This window comes from Triturus cristatus, chromosome 6 (assembly GCF_964204655.1).
Source record: "Triturus cristatus chromosome 6, aTriCri1.1, whole genome shotgun sequence".
NCBI classification, from domain to species: Eukaryota; Metazoa; Chordata; class Amphibia; order Caudata; family Salamandridae; genus Triturus; species Triturus cristatus.
In genome coordinates this window covers 1,666,195,198-1,666,215,637 of record NC_140589.1, presented here as the reverse complement: position 1 = coordinate 1,666,215,637, position 20,440 = coordinate 1,666,195,198, and the positions used below count along the sequence as shown (strand labels likewise).

The 20,440-nt window shown below is 51.0% G+C and overlaps 1 protein-coding gene across 3 annotated transcripts in view; it reads left to right on the top strand.

Moving 5' to 3' along the window:
• Nucleotides 1-20,440, top strand: part of UBR2 (ubiquitin protein ligase E3 component n-recognin 2) — a 1,393,714-nt gene that overhangs the window by 770,573 nt on the left and 602,701 nt on the right. For all 3 annotated transcript variants that reach the window (XM_085612829.1, XM_085612828.1, XM_085612830.1), the window contains one exon: nucleotides 19,985-20,087. In XM_085612829.1, the coding sequence (XP_085468955.1) occupies nucleotides 19,985-20,087 (103 nt within the window). The remainder of the gene's footprint in view (nucleotides 1-19,984; nucleotides 20,088-20,440) is intronic.

Here is a 20,440-nt window from a genome sequence, read left to right as displayed (position 1 = left end):
CAGTCGACCTCACGGTACCTTCCCCAGCACCAATTCCAGTGACAATGCTCCCAACGTTGGTTGTGTCCCCGACCGGTGTCGACCCCAGCCTGACCCCTGACTTGAATACTGCGCCGAACTGACATCAGTACCAACACCAGAAGGTACATTCGTTCCTCTGTTCATTCCTGGTGTTCCTTTCCGTCCTGAGTGGCAACCAAAGGAGGGTGAGGAGGACTGGGAGGGGTCTGTGGACCCTTTGGCTGACCAGCTTGAAGAGCCGGACTGGCGAGAGGAACTGGGTGATATCAGTGGTTTGGATACCTCCCCAGACCTTGGCATGCTCTCCCCTCCTACCGTGGCTACGGAAGAGGGAGCCTCCTACGCAGTGGTGTTGCGTAGGGTGGCTGAGACCTTGGGACTTGAGCTTACTAAGGTGGCAGTCAGGACTAACCTCCTGATGGAGATGCTTCAACCGGCAGCGGCCTCTTCGGAGCCCCTTCTGCCTTTTAATAAGGCCCTCACTGACATCCTTCTGGACACTTGGTCCAAGCCCAGCACAGGGGCTCCTGTGGACAGGATGATTGCCCGACGCCACTGCCTGGCATGGGCGACACACTTGTCCTCTCCCAACACCCGACCCCCGAGAGCTCTGGTGGTCCAAGCCTCGACCTCCATGGGCACATTCCCTACTGCTCCCTCAGATAGGGAATCCAAGAAGCTGGACCACCGTTGGAAGAAGATGTTTTCTTCCGCCAGCTTAGAGCTGTGGTCTGTGGGCACTGCATGCGTCTTGGGACGTTATACCAATACGGTGTGGTACACGGTTGTGCAAGTGCTGCCACAGTGCCAGGAGGAGGCCAGGGTCGTTCTAACCCACACAGTGGCAGAGGGTAGAGACGCAGCGAAGGTCAACATCAGGTGTGGGCTGGATACCGCCGACTCTAGGCAGAACAGTTTCCACATCAGTAGCTTTGAAGCGCTATGCCTGGTTTTCTGTAGGGATGTCTAATCCACCTTACTGATGGCCGTTGACTTTTTGGTGACAAGGCGGGCTGAGTGCTCGAGCGCTTCAAGTATTCCAGGGCTACGGCCAGATCCTTGCGACTCGCGACAACCTCTCGCCCCACAGTCTGCTTTTGGCCCCTTTCGTGGCTACAGAAGGGGTGCCCCACCACATTTGACCCAGTCCACCCACCGGCCCACGCAAGCTACCCAGACTCTGCGTGGCCACAGATGTGGAACACAGCGATACGGGTCTGGGGGCCAGTCCACCCATAACCCCCCTGCAGCAGCCTCCAAACCCTCCTTGTCCGACCTTTCAGGGCCACCAGGGGCCAGTGGGCGGCAGGATTTGCCATCACATCCCCCACTGGCAAAATATCATGTCATACAGGTGGGTTTGGCAGATCGTCCATCATCTGCTTGCGTTTCCTTAGGACTGAGTGCTGAAACTTTTCAGACACTCACCACCAGTCACAGATCTGGGTTGAATCCATCATCGTTCTTTAGCTCATTTCGCCACCTCAGTTCAGACCCAGCTATATGCAAATCAGTCTTGACCCTGTGCCTCATGGGAACAGTCCAGCCCGAACTGCCAAGCCAGGTCTTCCCTGAACTGGAAACCAGCATCCTGGGACCGGTTTTGGGGTAACACCCTGTAGGAGAGTAGGGTCTGCTTTCTATGTTCACCCCCACTTTTTGATTTTGCTTTACTGGTTTTCGACTTAGATGTGGCTGTCGGCCTGCTAATCAGAACCACAGCCCTGCTGTTCTCTCTCTAAATTGAACTATGTACTTTAGGTGCATAACCCATTTGGATAGGATCACCTTATTGGCCCCAGTACAGTGTACCCTAGGTACCCAGGGCATAGGTGTACCCTAGGCCTACCAGGGGCTGCAGCATGTATTATGCCACCCCTGGCCTGGCCTTCCATTATGACACAACTGGCTGATCACTCAGCTGGGGCAAGGTAGTGTAATCACTCTTAATTTAGGTGTAGTATTCCTATACCTAACTTACATATAGACACATGTGTACCTATCAGCCACTCCTATGGCAGGCCTTAACAATCCTGGAGGCAGAGTGCTTGGTAACATGTGAGATGGTGCTCTAGCATGAGCTGAGCCTGTCTGCAGCTTTCGGAACCATGTCCTTATAGCTGTTCTATGATATGGCCTACCATATACTCTTAAAGTGCCTTATAATCTTAAACGGTTATGGTAACTATGGTTTGGCTTTATCAAAACATATCGTGTAAGGTGTCTAACACTTTGGAATAATACCCCCATCCCATTTCTGGGGATGAGGATATTATCCCTCCGTTCTAGAGGGAGAAGACATGTTGTAACCTACTTACCCGGTTAAAGTTAACCAGAGCCCCAGCATCACAAAATGGATGCTGCTGCCACAGACACGAGTCTGACCTCCTGCTGCTGGGAGTGATCCCGGCAAGGGAGGCTTGGACAATAGGTTTCCTGCCTTGGGAGGTGCGAGCACCACCCCAGACAGGCCTTAGTGTATTGGGGCAGGGAGGGATGAAAAGAATGAGACATGCCTGGGGCACACAAGGTGTCCCGTGCATAGTCCAGTTCAAACCGGTGCTGGGGCACTCCAGCCCCAGTCCTTGCGCGAAACTGGACAAAGGGAAGGGGGTGTAACCACCCCCCTCCCAGGTCCCACCCATAAGGCGTGACCTAGCAGGTAACCCAGCCCCCCAGATTTGGATAAGAGTGGTAGCTGGGCCCCAGGAGATTAGATTATCCTGAACCTGCAACTTGAACAGAAACTCTGGACCTTCGACATTCGACGAAAGAAGAAGACTGAAGAATCTCCCTTGTGGCCAAGGAGTGGCTACCCTGTGCAAACAGGCACCATCAAGAGACTACCCTTTGCTTTGCTAAAGTTCTACGAGGGACCGACTGCAGAGCCCGACCAGAGCCTTGACTTCCAGACTTCTCCGACCCTGATCCACATCCACAGCCAAGCTGAGATCCGTGGAGGCGACGAGAGACGTGGGACCGGCTACCTGGGAAAAGTGGCGAGTATCTTCCAGCGCAGCTTCTGAGGCACCCTCGAAGTTGTGCACCGGGGATTGAGAAGCCCCAACCCCAAGCACCATCTGCACCGAAGATCAGCCCCCCACACTCCACGAGTCCTGCGTGGGGCCCTTCTGCATTTTCCTGCTTACCGCGTCTGTCCGGTTGCTTGCCCGTTGGCTAGTGGCCTTTGTGACAACGCACCCTGAAATCTTCACCGCTGGTTTGGCTCCTCCAGACTGGCTCCCGCTTCTTTCCAAAAGAGAAGCACCCCAGACCTTCCTGGTCTGCACCAGAAACAAGTCCTCCGTTCTTCGTGGGTTCCGCTTGCCAAGGCTTGGTGAGTCCTAGTTCGACTTCGACGCCGCCGACAGCAAGAGCCTTCGTGGGACAGCTCGCCTCCTGGTCCTGGTCGTCCTCGACGTCTCCTGGTCCCCGTGGCTGCAGCGACAAGCTTCACCTTCACCTGCAATCTTCACGACATCGCCTGGTTCCTTCCTGGTTCCACGTGGTCACTGGCTAGTGACCTTGACTCTGTCCCTTCTGCTTGCAGGTCTCCTCTCTTCTTGATCCCAGCCTTGGGATCCACCGGACACTCTTCACTGACTGTCTGTCAGCAACTTTCCTTCAGGCATCCATAGAAGTCCACGACGAAACCCGACGCAAGTTCACACCTATGCACCCGCAGCCCGTGGGCTAGGTAACTTGGGTACTTCGGTGCTCACAAGGGTAGTGACTATCCTAGGGTCTAGTTTCCGAGTCTCGACTCTCTAGCTGCTTCAGAAGTGTCCTTAAACTGTTTATTTCAGAACTGTACTATTTCTATCGACTATACGCATTGCGCGTGAGTGTTTCCACTCTGCACCTGAATCCCGTGGGCCTCCCACTTCCTAACTGTTGCTAGTGTAGTGTAGCCCCAGCGATTCCCTAGGCCTAGGCCTATCCTATTTCCGTGACAGTGGTCCTTATACCACTTACTTAGTATATGGTTTGCGTGGCCCCTAGGGCCTAACTGTATTACTTACCCGTGTGACTTAATGTATGCATAAATAAGACTGTGTTGTACTTACCTCTAATCTCATAAAGAGTGCTGAGGGTTTGACTAGAATAAATACACTTTATTTTATATATATATCTGTTGTGGTGTCCTTTCATTTGGTATTCAAGGGATTATATATGGTATCACAGCTGGCTTCACATGCCATTCAGAGTTTAGCCTAAGACTGCTCTTGTCCATGCTACCACTAGGATAGCTGGTCTATAAGGTTGACTTTACAACCAATCACCATAAGGGTTGTTTGGACTGATATAAGGTTTACACTAGAACTAGTGACATCATACATCAGGCCAACTTCTCACACACCCCTCTTCAGCCAGGCTAGCTTGAATCCAGTGGCAAAGTGAGCAAGGGACCTACGTCTGGTCATACCCTGCCAACTTAGGGCTAACAAAGCAAACGCAAGGAGATGATGGACGGAGTGCTGAAACTTTTCAGACACTCACCCCCAGTCACAGATCTGGGTTGAATCCATAGATAGTCCTAAGGGTCTACTCTCTCCCCTTCGAGACAACCCCTCCCTCCATGCCACGATCTTTCCATCGCATATCGGAGGATCATTTGGCCCTTCCCTGTCAGGAAGTTGCAGCTTTCTTGGCCAAGGGAGCTATCGAAAGGGTCACTGTGCCAGTAGTAGGTTGTGGTTGCTACTCCCACGACTTTCTGGTACCCAAAAAGGACAAAGTCCTGCATCCTATCTTAGACCTCAGGGCCCTCAACCACTTCCTCTTGAAGGAGAAGTTCAAGATGCTCATGCTGGCTCAGGTCCTGTCTTCCCTCGACCTCGGAGACTGGATGGTAGCGTTGGACTTGCAGGACGCATACTACCATGGTCCCATCTTGCCAGCCGACAGGCTTTACCTATGGTTCACGGTAGGCCACAATCATTTTCAGTTCACCGTGCTCCCCTTCGGCCTTACCAACGTCCCTCAGGTGTTCACGAAACTGATGGCGGTGGTCGCAGCTCATCTGTGCAGATAAGGGGCTCCAGTCTTCCCCTATCTCCTCGACTGGCTGTTGAAGGCGGGATCACCCCAGGCTGTCGTCTCCCACCTCCAGACTTATGGTGGACTTCCTGCACTCGCTGGAGTTAACTATCAACGTGCCGAAGTCACACCTGACTCCCTCTCAGAAGCTCCTTTTCATCGGAGCAGTTCTGGATACAGCGCAGTTTCCGGCTTATCCTCCCGAGCAGCGAGTCTGGGATATTCGGGCTATTATACCGATGTTTCAGCCTCTATCCCGGATTCTGGTGAGAATGACCCTGAGGCTGCTGGGCCTCACAGCCTCCTGCTGGTGGATCATGCCGGATTGCATATGCGGGCTCTGCAGGGGGACCTGAAGTTCCAGTGGGCGCAACATCAGGGGAATCTTTCTGGCTACGTCCAGATCTCTTGGGGGACTGCGCAACAACTGCAGTGGTGGCAACGAACCAAGCTTGGTTCAGAGGGAGAACTCTCTCCCTTCCACAACCAGACTTCACAGTGGTGACAGATGCGTCACTCCTGGGATGGGGCGGCCATTTGGGAGAGGCGGAGATGAGAGGCGTCTGGTTTCTGGCGGAGTCAGGGCTCCATATCAACCTGCTGGAGCTCCGTGGGATTTGTCTGGAACTGAAGGCATTCCTTCACTCTCTCCAAGGGAAGGAAGTGCAGGTGTTCACAGACAACACCACCGCCATGTGGTACTGCAACAAGCAGGGCGGGATGGGGCCGTTGACCCCATGTCAAGAGGCTCTTCGCTCGCAGGACATGGCTGGAACATCAGGGCATGTCCAACACCTGGCAGGTTCTCTGAACGCCAGGGTGGACGAACTTAGCCGCCGGTGCCTGGTGGATCATGAATGGTGTCTTCACTTGGACGTGGTGCTAGGTCTCTTTCAGTAGTGGGGAGAGCCTTGGTTAGATCTGTTCGCCACCGAAGAGAACGCGTAATGTCAGCAATTCTACACATTGGAATTTCCAAGGCGGCACTCGTATCGGTGACGCTTTTTGTCGTGAGTGGAACTGCGGCCTCCTGTACGCCTTTAGCCTGTACCACTTCTGCCCAGAGTGCTGAAGAAGATCAAGCCGCAACGGGCTCAAGTCATTCTTGTGGGTCCAGACTGGGTACCATGAGCCATCGATCCTCCAATCAGACTTACTCTTCGGGAGGATCTTCTGTCAGAGCAGCAGGGTTGGTTCTCCACCCGAACCTGTCCAGCCTCCACCTCCTTACGTGGAGATTGAGTGGCAACAGTTGACAGCTTTTGACCTTCCTCCTGAAGTCTGTAACGTCATCTTGGCAGCCAGGAGTTCCTCTGCTAAAACGGTATATGCCTGCAGATGGAACAAGTCTATGGCACGGTGCACAGCAAAGGCTGTGGATCCCCTTTCTGCCCCTCTTTCGGAGGTTCTCTTGTATATACTTTCTTTGTCCCAGTAGGGCTCTGCCCTGGGCACTCTTAAAGGGTAGCTTTTGGCCATATCTGCCTTTCTTCACTTTCCTGATCAGCCTTCTCTTTTCAAGTCCCCTATTGTAATTAGATTTCTAAAGGGCATTACTCACCTCTTTCCTCCTTCTCCTTTCATAATGCCCCAGTGGGACTTGAACCTGGTCTTAACCTATCTTATGTATGCTCCCTTCGAGCCTCTTCACAACTGTCCTTTCAGGCTCCTCACTCTGAAGACAGCCTTCCTTGTTGCCATCACCTCTGCTCGCAGGGTGAGTGAGCTTCAGGCTTTGTGTTCAAAACCTCCTTTTCTTTCTGTTCATCCGTACAAAGTAGTTCTTCACACAAGGCCCTCTTTTCTTCCCAAAGTGGTTACCTCTTTCCATATAGGACAGACCATCACTTTGCCCACCTTCTTCCCACCTCCGCACCCTTCGAAGGAGGAGGAGAGGCTCCACTGTCTGTACCCATAACGTGCGCCATCTTTCTTTCTTGACTGCACAAAAGATTTCCTGGTGGACGATCAACTCTTTGTTGGATATTTGGGGGCCAAGAAAGGTTGGGCTGTGCAGAAACATGCCATCTCTCGATGGGTTGTCCTATGCATTATAATCTGCTATTCCTTGGCAAAGAAGGAAGTTCCAGTGGAACTGCATGCCTACTCCACCAGGGCAACGGCAAGTATTACTGCCTTGGGGCGTAGAGTCCCTACCTTGACATCTGTAAGTGCAGCAAACATTATTGCCTGGACAGCCAAGTTCGGAGAGACGGCTATTTCGGCCGCTCTGTTCTCCATGACATTTTGGTGTGAACTTGGCTTGCAGATCCACCTCTGGGGTTGGCATTGCTGTTGGATCTATTCTAAAGTTAAGGAATCTATAACTACAGTCTCTTTCAGATGAACAAGTTACTCACCTTTGGTAACGATGTATCTGTAAGAGACATATGTAGTTATAGATTCCTTACCACCCCAACCATCCTCCCTGTTCTGCGAACTGACTTCTAGGGATAGGGACTCCTTTCCAAGGCCCTATTTTTGTGCACGAGTTGTCAGTGTCTTGCTTGGCTCTGCGTGTCTGGCTTGGAAAGTCGTGTCAGAACTGACGTCAGCGCGCAGGGGCGGCATCTAAATAGACACAGCAACATCATCCCGGCGAACATGCCGCTGACGATGGACGTGACCGATGCCACTTACCGATGCGCAGGGGTACTGCTAAAGAAAAATCTCCGGATCCAGTCTGACGCCTGTGGGTAATTCTAAAGGTAATTAATCTGTAACTGCATATGTCTCTTACAGATACATCGTTACTGAAGGTAAGTAACTTGTTCGTCAGAGTGACCGGCATCCAGCTAAGCATGTCTGAAGAGTTTATGTTGTCCGTGACCCATTTATTTGTCCACTCATTCAGCTTTTTGAGGTTGCCAGATCTGCCCTCTTTGTTCAAATCACCTGGTTTACAACACATGTTGCTGCCAAAGCCGTCTGTGATGCCACAGTGACTTGAATTTGGTTGTCCCCTTTATAATGTGCAATCCTTTTGAACCAAGTTGTTCACTACATCTATTGACCCTGAAAATGGAGGTTCTGGTTGCGATAACATAAGTCAGTCCAGCCACCTTGCACAACATTCTTTCCAGACACGCTGGTGTTGAGAACTTGGACTGCATTTCTGCTGAAAGAAGTAACACCTTTCCATGTCGGGCAGGCTATCACCCTATTGAACTTCTTTGCCCCCACCTGATACCTTGAAAGTGGGGAAGATATTCTATTGTTTAGCACCAAAGAGAGCCCTTTGTTTCTACATTGACAAAGGAACATCGAGAGGACAATCAACTCTTTGGGGGATTCTCAAGAGCAAAGAAAAGGAAAGCAGTGCAGAAAAGAACCAATCTGAAAGAGACACGTCAGTGATAGATTCTTTACCTTAGAATATCCCCAGGCGTCAGACTGGATCCGGAAAGTTTTTCATCAGCAGTACCCCTGCGCCTCGGTAGGCGTCGTCGTGTGGCTCCACGTAGGTCGTTGGCGTTGTAGCCACCGAGGTGACGTCATCTGAGCTACTTAAACGCGCCCACGCACGCTGACGTCAGTTCTTTCTTTTTCTGCACCAGCAAACGCAGATCCGAGAGAGAGCGGTACTCCTAGTCATATTTTTTACTTGTTTTCTGATACTTGTTTGTCGAGTACTTGACTTCTGGCACAGTAGGGTCGCCCGGGTCTCGGTCCTGTTGGGACTGCCGTCGGAACATCGGCAGCGGACCCGCATGTCGTGTGTCTCTTCTGCTTCGGGCACGTCCATCACTCCGGGACGTGCCCAAGTTGTCGGGCCCTGGCGCCGAAGTCTTGCAGGAGCGTTCCCAACTGTTCTTTGTGGCCCGGCAATTGCTCCGTGCCACTTAAGGCCCCGCACCCGTGGGCGGTCGAGGGACCGGTCGCGGAGTCTACACCATTGTTTGTCATCGGGGTCAGGTAAGTCGAAGCGCCATACCAGGTCGAAGATGCGGCGACGCTCTTCGCCTACCCCTCACCGCTCGCGGGACACGGTGGAGGGGGCGGGTCTAACGCGCGGTTCCGATGGAGCCTCCGTTGTTGCCTGCGACTCTTCCCCGGGGCCATACGTGACTCCGAAAGGGATACAAGTGTTCCTATCGGCCATGGGCCGTTTATTTGCCCCTTCGGGTCCCTCCGGAGCGCCTTCAGGCCCCGTGGAACCGTTGGGTGGTTCTGCCCCATGCCGCCGCCTTTGGTCCCGGCAACGCCGGCAAGATATCCTGGGGTGCCGTTGGCTCCGATCTCGGCTCCGCCATTGACTTCTGGCCTCGGACCCGCCGCTGGCTCCGGTCTCGGCGCCGCCGCTGGCTTCAGCCTCGGCGCCACCGCTGGCTTCAGCCCCGGCACCGCCGGCTGGCTTCGGACTTGGCGGCGCCGCTGGCTCCGTCCTCGGCGCTACCGAACAGAGCCGACGGCAAAGACTGGGAGGGGCCATGGGACCCTCTCGCAGGTCAGTGTGAGGATATGCCACACTAGGATGCCAATGTGGGGGATCTGAGCGATCTGGATTTCTCTCCACGCCCCGGGCTTCGGAGCAGGATGGTACATTTTCTGTGGTGTTGCGCAGGGCGGCTGAGGATCTTAACCTCAAGCTCCCTACGGTGTCTCTCAGGACCAATCTCCTGACTAAGGTGATTGGGCCAGGAGCATCCTCCAAGGAGTCGCTGCTGTCCTTTAATGACGCACTTAGAGACGTTCTCTAGTCGCCTGCCACAGGTATTCCTATGGATAGGAGTGTGGCACAACGGCATCGCCCGATCCCGAGCAATCTCAGTTTCCTCGCATAACACCCAACGCCGGGCAGTCTGGTTGTCCAGACATCTGCTTTTCCCAGCGCATTCCCTTCCGCAGGGTACAAAAAACAAAAAAACAAGAGGTTGAGCGGTCTGAGAGCAAGGTTTTACCCCTGCTACTTCGGGGCTGAGGACAGTGCATACTGCATGCCTTTTGGCCTGCTATTCCCACTCTGTGTGGGACACAGTGGCACTGGTGCTACCTCAGTGTCCGACAGACGCTCGGACCGTACTCTCCCCAGCTATACCGAGGGGAGAGATGCGGCACTGTTTACTGTACGTGGTGGTCTTGATACTGACGACTCCCTCGGCAGGGCAATTTGCACAACTGGGGTGCTTCCCTGTTCCGCCTGGTTCAGAGCAACTGGCTTCTCAGGGGATGTCCAGAATGCTTTGTTGGACATGCCCTTTGATGGCACGTGCCTCTTTGGTGACAATCCGGATGGCTCGTTGGAACGTTTTAAGGACTCCCGGGCAACGGCCTAGTCCTTGGGCCTTTCCGCCATGCGCACTCCCTCCGGTCTGCCTTTCGTTACTTTCCTGGCAGGGACGAGGCGCCCAAACACGTTCCTTTCAAAGCCGCAGGCCTGCGCAGCAGCACTCTCGGCGCAGCCGCTGAAAGGGGACCTGCAGAGGTGTCACGGGGCCAGCGGCCGGGTCAGTCCGCTACCGCCACTGCCACCACGGCCTCCAAACTTTTCTACTCCGGGGTTTTCGGGCCCACCAATCGCACGTGGGCGGCACGATTCGCCGTCGCCTCCCCCACTTGCGCACCATCACTTTGGACAGTTTGGTTTTGCAGATAGTCCGAAGGAGCTACTCCCTCTCATTCCGGGCTGCCCCTCCGGCCGTGCCCTCTCCGTACCACCGCCTGTTGGGGGATCACTTGGCGCTTCTCCAGCAGGACGTTCTGGCCCTCTTGGTCCGAGGGGGCAGTCGAGCACATTCCGACGCCAATAGTAGGTCGTGGTTGTCATTCCCACTACTTCTTGATTCCAAAGAAGTACAAGGGCCTCTGTCCTCTTTTAGGCCTCTGGTACGTCACTTACTTCCTTCGGAAGAAAAAGTTCAAAATGCTCCCGCTTTCAGTTCACCGTACTCCCTTTCGGCCTTACCAGCGCCCTACAGGTGTTCACAGAAGTGATGGCGGTGGTCGCAGCTCATCTGCGCATATCAGGGGTTTCAGTCTTCCCCTATCTCGACTACTGGCTGTTGACGGCGGGCTCGCCCCAAGCAGTCGTCTCACACCTCCACTCTCCGGCCTACCTCCTGCATTTCCTGGGGTTCTCCATCCACGTGCCGAAGTCGCATCTGGTTCCCTCTCAGGAGCTCCTTTTCATCGGAGCGGTTCTGGACACGGCATGCTTTTGGGTTTATCTTCCTGAACATCGCATCCATGAGCGGCAGATCCCTCTTCCTTCCCCAACTGGAGCACACAGTGGTAACAGATGTGTCCCTCCATGGATGAGGCGGCCATATGGGGGAGGCGGAGATCAGAGACCTCTGGTCTCCGGCGGAGTCCGAGCTCCATTTCAATCAGTTGTAGCTTACGGCGATCCTGCTTGCGCTCGAACCATTCCTTCCCTCAGTCACGAGGACAGTAGTGCAGGGGTTCTCCGACAGTACCACTGCCATGTGGTACTGCAACTAGCGAGGCAGGGTGGGGTCATGGACCCTATGTCAGGAGGCCCTGCACCTCTTTGACGTGGCTGGACCGCCAGGGCATTCTACTGGTGATTCAACATTTGGCAGGTTCTGTGCACACTGGGGCGGACGAACACAGCCGCCGGTGCATCGTGGATCACGAATGGCGTCTTCACTCGGAGGTGGCACAAGGTCTCTTTCAGCAATTGGGAGAACCTTGGTTACATCTATTCGCCACCAAATAGAACATGCAATGTCAGCAGTTCTGCACGTTGGAGTTTCCAAGGTGGCACTCGATCGGAGACGCTTTTCGTCGCGAGTGGAGTTGTGGTCAGTTGTACACCTTTCCGCCTATACCACTTCTATCCAGAGTGCCGAAGATCAGATACGTCTGGACCCAAGTTATTCTTGTGGCACCGGACTGGGCTCCAAGAGTTTGGTATCCCGAGCTACTCAGTATGAGCGTGGATCCTCCAATCCAACTGCCTCTTCGGGAGGATCTTATGTCGCGGCAACAGGGGACGGTCCTCCACCCGAACCTGTCCAGCCTCCACCTCCTTGCGTGGAGATTGAGCAGCGACAGTTGATCCCATTTGATGTGCCTTCTGAAGTTTGTAATGTTATTCTGGCAGCCAGGCGTCCCTCCCCTAAACTGTATACGCCTGCCGGTGGAGCAAATATATGCATGGTGTGCAGCGAAAGCTGTGAACTCCCCTTTCTGCCCCTCTTTATGAGGTCCTATTGTTCCTTCTCTTTGGCCCAGCCAGGGCTCTGCTTTGGGCACTGTTAAGGGCTACCTTTCTGCTTTTTCAGGCTGTTGTCCATAGATTTCTCAAAGGCATTACTCACCTTTTCCCTCCTATTCCCTTTGTGATGCCTCACTGGGAGTTGAACCTGGTTCTCACATACTTAATGTGTGCTCCCTTTGAGCCTCTTCATAACTGTCCTTTACGGTTAATGACTTTGACAACTGTCTTCCTGGTGGCTATCACCTCTGCTAGGCGTGTGAGTGAACTTTAGGCTCTTTCATGCAAACCTCCTTTCCTGGCGGTTCATCCGGACTAAGTTGTGCTTCGGCCGCGTCCCTCCTTTCTGCCAAAAGTAGTCACTCTGCCCACTTTCTTTCCTCCTCCGCACCCTTCCAGAGGGGAAGAGAGGCTCCACCGTCTGGACACTAAACGTGCACCTTTCATTCTACCTCAACCACACACAACCGTTCCGGGTGGATGACCAGCTCTTTGTTGGCTACGTGGGCGCCAAGAAAGGCCGGGCTGTGCACAAGTGAACTATCTCACGATGGGTTGTCTTGTGCATTAAAGCCTGTTACTCTCTGGCTAAAAAAGAACCTCCGGTTGGGCTACGCGCCCATTCTACGAGGGCCACAGCAGCTACTACAGCATTGGGGCGCGGTGTTTCCCTGCAAGACATCTGTCAGGCGGTCACTTGGGCCTCGTTGCATACTTTCACTAAGCACTATTGCCTTGACAGTCCGGTCCGGAGAGACAGCTTCTTTGGCCGTTCGGTTCTCCATGACTTTCTGGTGTAATCTCACTTCGCAGACCCACCACCGGGGTTGGTATTGCTTGGGTATGTATTCTAAGGTAAGGAATCTATCACTAACGTGTCTCTTTCAGATACACAAGTTAGTTACTTGTGTAACAATATATCTGTAAGAGACATTAGTTAGTGATAGATTCCTTACCGCCCGTCAATCCTCCCTGTAGGAAGGTAAGTAAGTAAGTAAGTTTATTATGCATAGTTAATTAAAACCAGTGCCAACATTTTACAAAAATTTAAAATAGCATAAAAGTTTGTTCATTATAATCATCATTTTTAAAAGCGTGCAGAAAAAAACCCCAGAGTAATTGTCCAGCAGCGTTTTTTCCCTGATGCAGGGCAGCATGTTCCTTGGCGTCCTAATGACCTCCTACTTATTGTCTGTGTAGTTGATCGCCGGTTTTAGTGAGTTTAACAGTCTGTGCTCGGTCATCACAAGGAACTTAACGTATCTGCAGTTCAGTTTCGTATTTGCAGGGTTCATGCAGGCAAGCACTGCTTGCCTTCTAGTGCTAGTCCCTAACTGCTTGAACTGGTCCTTGACTGGCGGGCTCTTCACAGAGGCAAGTCAGGTGGAGGATATCGCCCTTTTCTTGATTACATAGCGGACAGGCTTCTTGGCCTTTGCTCCTGAGCCATGGTGGAAGATGCTCTCTACTCGGCAAGACCCCTAATCTGAGTTTCAAGAACCGCAGTTTTATGGCCTTGGGATAGCCCTGACTGAAGTATGATTGTGGTATCAGGGTTTTGTATGAGTTTAAGGTCATCCATGCGTGGTTTCTTTTTGTGAATGCGGCCTTGTCCTCTAATAAGGAAAGAGATTTTACGTTTTTCCAAACCAGTTTTTTAAACGTGTTGTGCCCAAGTTGCATATCCCAAGTTGCAAATTGGTTGGTGACCCCCAGGGCTGCCTTCAAGTAAGATCTTGCTTGAGATTCGTCCCTGCTTTGGATGTCTTGCCATAGCAGCGAATTTAGGGTGTTAGCCATGGCCGAGCGGAGTTTGTGGCAGCAGATGATGTAGGCTCCCTGTCTGGCAAGGTCTTGTTTTAGCAAACCAAACTCCAGCCTTATTTGGGCAGGAAGTGTAGTGCGGGAGCGAGAACATTATTCTGTCGGCTTTTGTTTGGGTTGTGTCCAGGTTCTTAGAGTCTCCTCCTCGTAGTGCCTCACTGCCATAGCAGATGTAAGGGAGTAGTTTAGTCTGAATAACCTTCAAGTATGGAGTCAAAATTGGCCCCGTCAGATGGTTGGCTAAGTTTTTCAAGGAGACGGCAATGCAGATCCCTCTCCTTTTTGTTTCTTGTTTATGCTGTGCAAATGTGCCGTCTCTGTCGAAGATGACTCCAAGGTATTTGTACTCAGACACTGGCTCTATTTTTTGGCCACCTAGGGCCCATGGCTTCTGATGTTTGTTCTTGGTGTTGATTGACATGGTTCGGGTCTTACTCAAGTTTATTTTTAGATTGTTTTCCGTTGCGTAGCTATGCATTTGGATCAGAAGCTGCTGGAGGCCGATGTAGGTGTGGCTGAGTAGTACGACGTCATCCGCGTACAGAAGATTACTCAGAGATTTTCCTCCCAGCCTCGGGGAATGGGAGTTGCATGTTTTGAGTAGACTTGGTAGGTCAGCCATGTACAGATTAAACAATATTGGGGCAAGCACACACCCTTGCTTGAGACCTTTGGTGGTACAAACCTTAGATGACAAGTGTGTGCCGCCTCCTAGCTTCACTTGCACCCAAGTGTCAGAGTGGAGGAGCTTCAGCATGTTGAGCGTCGGCTGCGGTATGCCCCATTGCGCCAATTTCCCCCAAAGTTTGCCTCTTTCGATGTTGTCAAATGCTGCACTGAAGACGATGTAGCACAGGTGCAGCGGAAGTTTTTTAGTTTTTGCAGCATCTATGATTAGGGAGATAGCCAGAATGTTGGTTGATGTTCCTGTGTTTTTCCGGAACCCGGTCTGGTTCAGTGGAATAATATGGTTTGCTTCCGCCCATTGCACAATCTCTTCTAGGATATTTCCCGCAAAGTATTTTGCCTCATTATCAAGGAGGGCTACTAGGCGATAGTTGTTGGGGCCCATTTTGTTGCCTTTTTTGTATATAGGGACGATCGTCGACCCTCTCCAAGATTCTGGGATTCTATTTAGGAGTCTAACTTCCGAGTATAACGGTTGCAGAATGGTTGCCCATTCTGTGTTTTTTTCCTTAAATAGGGCTGGCGGGATGCCGTTGGGTCATGGCGCGCCTTCTTTCCTGCCCTTACAAATCTGCTTTTTTATTACTGCTATTTGCTGAGTGGCTGATAGCTCCAAGTAGTTTTTAGTTTGGCCTTGCTCTCTCTTGATCAGAGGTCCCAGCGTTGGTGTAGTGGAGTCTGCCTCTATGTTGTTACCTCTTTGTGCTCCTGTGTATTCCAGATGGTCATTAAAGTGGCTGTAGAGGTAGTTGATCCATGACTCTTCCACGATGTGCGATCCTAGGACTTTATGTTGTGGACGCAAGATCCTGTTCATTGATTGCCAGAAGCGGGCACTATTGCTGCTTTTAGTGTCGTATAGTAATTTTGCCCATGCCTCATTTTCAGCATCTTTTTTTATGGTCCATTTTATACGATTGAGCTCAGCCCTTTGTTTTCTCAGCTCTGCTCGAAGATGTACATAGTTAGGGACTGATCTTAGCTTCCGTAAGGTCAAGATGACTTTTCTTTTGTGTGACCTTACTTGAGCTCTCGGACCATGCCAGTGCTGGTTGTTCCATATGGCCACTTAGGCAATATAGGCTTACCTTGTCAAGGACAGCCTTATCGCCTTTCGTTTGGGGGGGGGGGAGGGGGGTTGTGTAGGAAGGTGAATATCTGACTATGGTTACCCCCCAACTTTTTGCCTAGTGTCTAGCTGGTTTTTCGACTTAGTTGGCCTGAGATCCTGCCATTCAGGGTCTCAGGCTGTCTGCTCTCCCTGTAAACTGGACTCCATGTACCCTAGGTACATACCCAATTAGTAAGGATCACCTTATTGGACCCTGTACAGTGTACCCTAGGTACCCAGGGCATAGGTGTACCCTAGGCCTCCCAGGGGCTGCAGCATGTATTATGCCACCCCTGGTCTGGCCTTCCAATCAGACACAACTGGCTGATCACTCAGCTGGGGCAAGGTCGTGTAACCACCCCTTGCTTAGATAGAGTATACCTATATCTACCCTTAAAATAGACACATGTGTACCTATCAGCCACTCCTATGGCAGGCCTTAACAATCCTGGAGGCAGAGTGCTTGGTAACATGTGAGATGGTGCTCTAGCATGAGCTGAGCCTGTCTGCAGCTTTCGGAACCATGTCCTTATAGCTGTTCTATGATATAGCCTACCGTATACTCTTAAAGTACCTTATAATCTTAAACGGTTATGGTAACTATGGTTTGGCTTTATCGAAACATGTCGTGTAAGGTGTCTAACACTTTGGAATAATACCCCCATACCATTTCTGGCCATGAGGATATTATTCCTCCCTTCTAGAGGGAGAAGACATGTTGAAACCTACTTACCCGGTTAAAGTTAACCAGAGCCCCAGCACCACAAAATGGATGCTGCTGCCACAGACACAAGTCTGACCTCCTGCTGCTGGGAGTCCTTCCAGCGAGGGAGGCTTGGACAATAGGTTTCCTGCTTTGGGAGGTGCGAGCACCACCCCAGACAGGCTTTAGTGTATTGGGGCAGGGAGGGATGAAAGAAACTAGACACTGCCTGGGGCACACAAGGTGTCCCATGCATAGTCCAGTTCAAACCGGCGCTGGGGCACTCCAGCCCCAGCTCTGGCGCGAAACTGGACAAAGGAAAGGGGGTGTAGCCACTCCCCTTCCTGGTCCCACCCATAGGAGGGACCTTGCAGGTAGCCCAGCCCACTATCCCAGTATATCAGTAGGTAGCTGAGCCCTGCTAAATTAGATTAACCTCAATCTGCAACTTGGACGGAAACTCTGGACCTTCGACATTCGACCTCAGGAAGAAGACTGAAGAAATCTCCCTTGTGGCCAAGGAGTGACCACCCTGGGCAACCAGGCACCATCCAGCGACCGCTGCTTGCTTTGCGACTGATCCTACGAGGGACGACTGCAGAGACTGACCAGCGCCGAGACTTCCAGACACCTCTGACCCAGATCCACATCTCCAGCGAAGCTGAGACTCGTGGAGGCGACGAGGGACGTGGGACCGGTGACTTGGGAAAAGTGGCTAGTAACTGACTAGCGCGACTTCTGAGGCTTCCTCGAGGCTGTGCTTGGGGAATTGAGAAGCCCCAATCCCGAGCACCATCTGCAAAGAAGATCAGCTCCCCACACTTCACGTGTTCTGCGTGGGGCCCTTCTGCACCTGAGTTGCTCGACGTGTTGTCCGGTTGCTGGCCTGTTGGCTAGTAGCCTCTGCGACGATGAACCTTTTGTTTCATCTTGCTGGTCCGGCTCCTCCAGACTGGCACCCGCTCCTCTGTGAAAGAGAAGCACCTCAGACCTTCCTGGTCTGCACGAGAAGCAAGTCCTCCATTCTGCTTGGGTTCCGCTTGCCAAGGCTTGTTGGGTCCTGACTCGACATCGACGCCGCCGACAGCAAGAGCCTTCGTGGGACAGCTCACCTCCTGGTCCTGGTCGTCCTCGACGCCTCCTGGTACCCGTGGCTGCTGCGACAAGCTTCACCTCTTCACCTGCATCTTCACGACATCGCCTGGTTCCTTCCTGGTTCCTTCCCGGCTTCTGGCTGGTGACCTAGACTCTGTCCCTTCTGCTTGCAGGTATCCTTCCTTCTTGATCCCATCCTTGGGATCCACCGGACACTCTTCACTGACTGCCTGTCCGCAACTTTCCTTCAGGCATCCATAGAAGTCAACGACGAAACCCGACGCAAGTTCACACCTATGCACCCGCAGCCCGTGGGCTAGGTAACTTGAGTACTCCGGTGCTCACAAGGGTATTGACTATCCTAGGGTCTAGTTTCCGAGTCTCGACTTCCTAGCTATACCAGAAGTGTCCTAAAACTGTTTAATTCTAATACTTACTATTTCTATCGACTTTTACGCATTACGCGTGAGTGTTTCCACTCTGCACCTGAATCCCGTGGGCCTCCCACTTCCTAACCTTTGGTAGTATAGTGTAGCCCCAGCGATTCCCTAGGCCTAGGCCTATCCTGTGTTTGTGACAGTGGTTCTTATACCACTTACTTAGTATATGGTTTGCATGGCCCCTAGGGCCTAACTGTATTACTTACCTGTGTGACTTAATGTATACTTAAATAAGACTGTGTTGTACTTACCTCGAATCTCATAAAGAGTGCTGAGGGTTTGACTAGAATAAATACATTCTATTTTTATATATATCTGTTGTGGTGTCCTTTCATTTGGTATTCAAGGGATTACATATGGTATAACAGCTGGCTTCACATGCCATTCAGAGTTTAGCCTAAGACTGCTCTTGTCCATGCTACCACTAGGATAGCTGGTCTATAAGGTTGACTTTACAACCAATCACCATAAGGGTTGTTTGGACTGATACAAGGTGTACACTAGAATTAGTGACATCATATATCAGGCCAACTTCTCACACTCCCCGTTCTGCAAACTGTTCTCTAGGGTTTAGGTCATCCCTTTCAGGTCCCTAGTTCTATTGCACCAGTAGTCGGTCTCTGGCATGGCTCTGCGTTCCTGGCGCGTAAAAGTCGTGTACAGAACTGACATCACCACGCGTGTCTAAGTAGCTCAGACGATGTCACCTCGGCAGCTACGACGCCAACAACGTACGTGGAGCCACACGACGACGCCTACCGACGCGCAGGGGTACTAATGTGTCTTACAGATATATCGTTACATAAGTAAGTAACTTGTGCTTCTAAGTGGATTGCCCCCAGCATAATAATCTGCTATGCACTAGCTTAGAAAAGCCATTGGAAGGACTGAGAGCTCATTTGAAATGAGCTAAGGCTGCTAATACTACACTAGCATGTGGCATACCTGTCCTGGGTATCTGTCAGGCTTCAACATGGGCATCAGTGCACATATTCACAAAGCATTATTGTCTTGCGGTCAGGTTCGTAGGGATTGGTAATTTGCCTGTTTCTTTCTCCAGGACTTTTTGATCTGAGGAATTCCACGGATCCACCACCTGGAGAAGTACGGATTTGATATCTGTTCACAAAGTGAATAATCTGTGATAAGTATCTATCAGAAGAAAATGTTACTTGCCTTTGGTAACACTCTTTCTGGTGGATACTCTGTCTAACTGCAGATTCCTCACCAAAACGTTCTCCTCCCTATTCATCTGTATGGACTATTTGTACATCTGAAAAGATCCCAATTTAGAGATCTGCACACTGGTCAGATCAGTTTGCCGACGGGCTCTGCATCTGAGGATGCAGACAACCCTACAAAATCAACTGAAAGTTTCCCGACCTAGTTTGACACCTGGGGGGAATATAACACAGTGAGAAATCTGAGGTTAGATAGAGTATACTCCAGGAAGAGTATTTCAGATGGTAAGTAACATGTATGATTGTCCTATCTTACCATATATTTCTTGATCAAGTTATTAAATCATGCATTTTTTTTTAGATTTGCTTGTCCTAAGGCTGTTGTCATTTGGAAGTGATAACGAAAACTTTAAGAGCCATTGATATAAGCCGCTTTGGCCCAAAAGGAATTGAGTCATGCAAGCTATCGGAAACAACAATAAGTGTACTCTGTTGTTCACTAATACAATGTTACAACCAGGTGGTGTTAAGTTTTGAACAGGGCCTTTATTAAGCATATTTACCTGAATAATACCTTGTGGAGCTATCATAATATGTGAAAATATTCAAAGTGTGGTTATCTGCCTAAATCAAACTGGGATACACGGTTAAAGGTAAGTAACTTGATCATTACTTTGTCTAAAACTGTGTTTATTTTGATAGGTTCTGCACTTGATTGGGATGGCTCTCCAAGAAGAAAAACAACATCTTGAGAGCGCCAGTGATGATAATATCATAATGTTCACCTTTACTCAAAAGATTTCACGTAAGTTGGAGCACCTAAATAATATGCGTTTTAGTTTTTTTTTTAATCAATGTTTTTAATCAATGTTCCAAAATATAAAAACATGAGAAAACCTTTGCCTCACACTCAGACAACAACTATAATGTGTAATTGGCTGATCACATTTTTGTTTAACATTTCTTAACACCCTTATTAAGCATCGCTGTTCTCATATCCCACTTGTTTCCCATTTTTTAATTTGAAGGTACCACTGTGTAGGAAAGTAGGATCTGCTTTCATGGTCACCCCCACAATGTGCTGGTGACATTATCTTTTACTGACTAGTCTGACTGGGATCCTGCTAATCGGGACCCCCGTCTCTGTGCTTCTTCCCT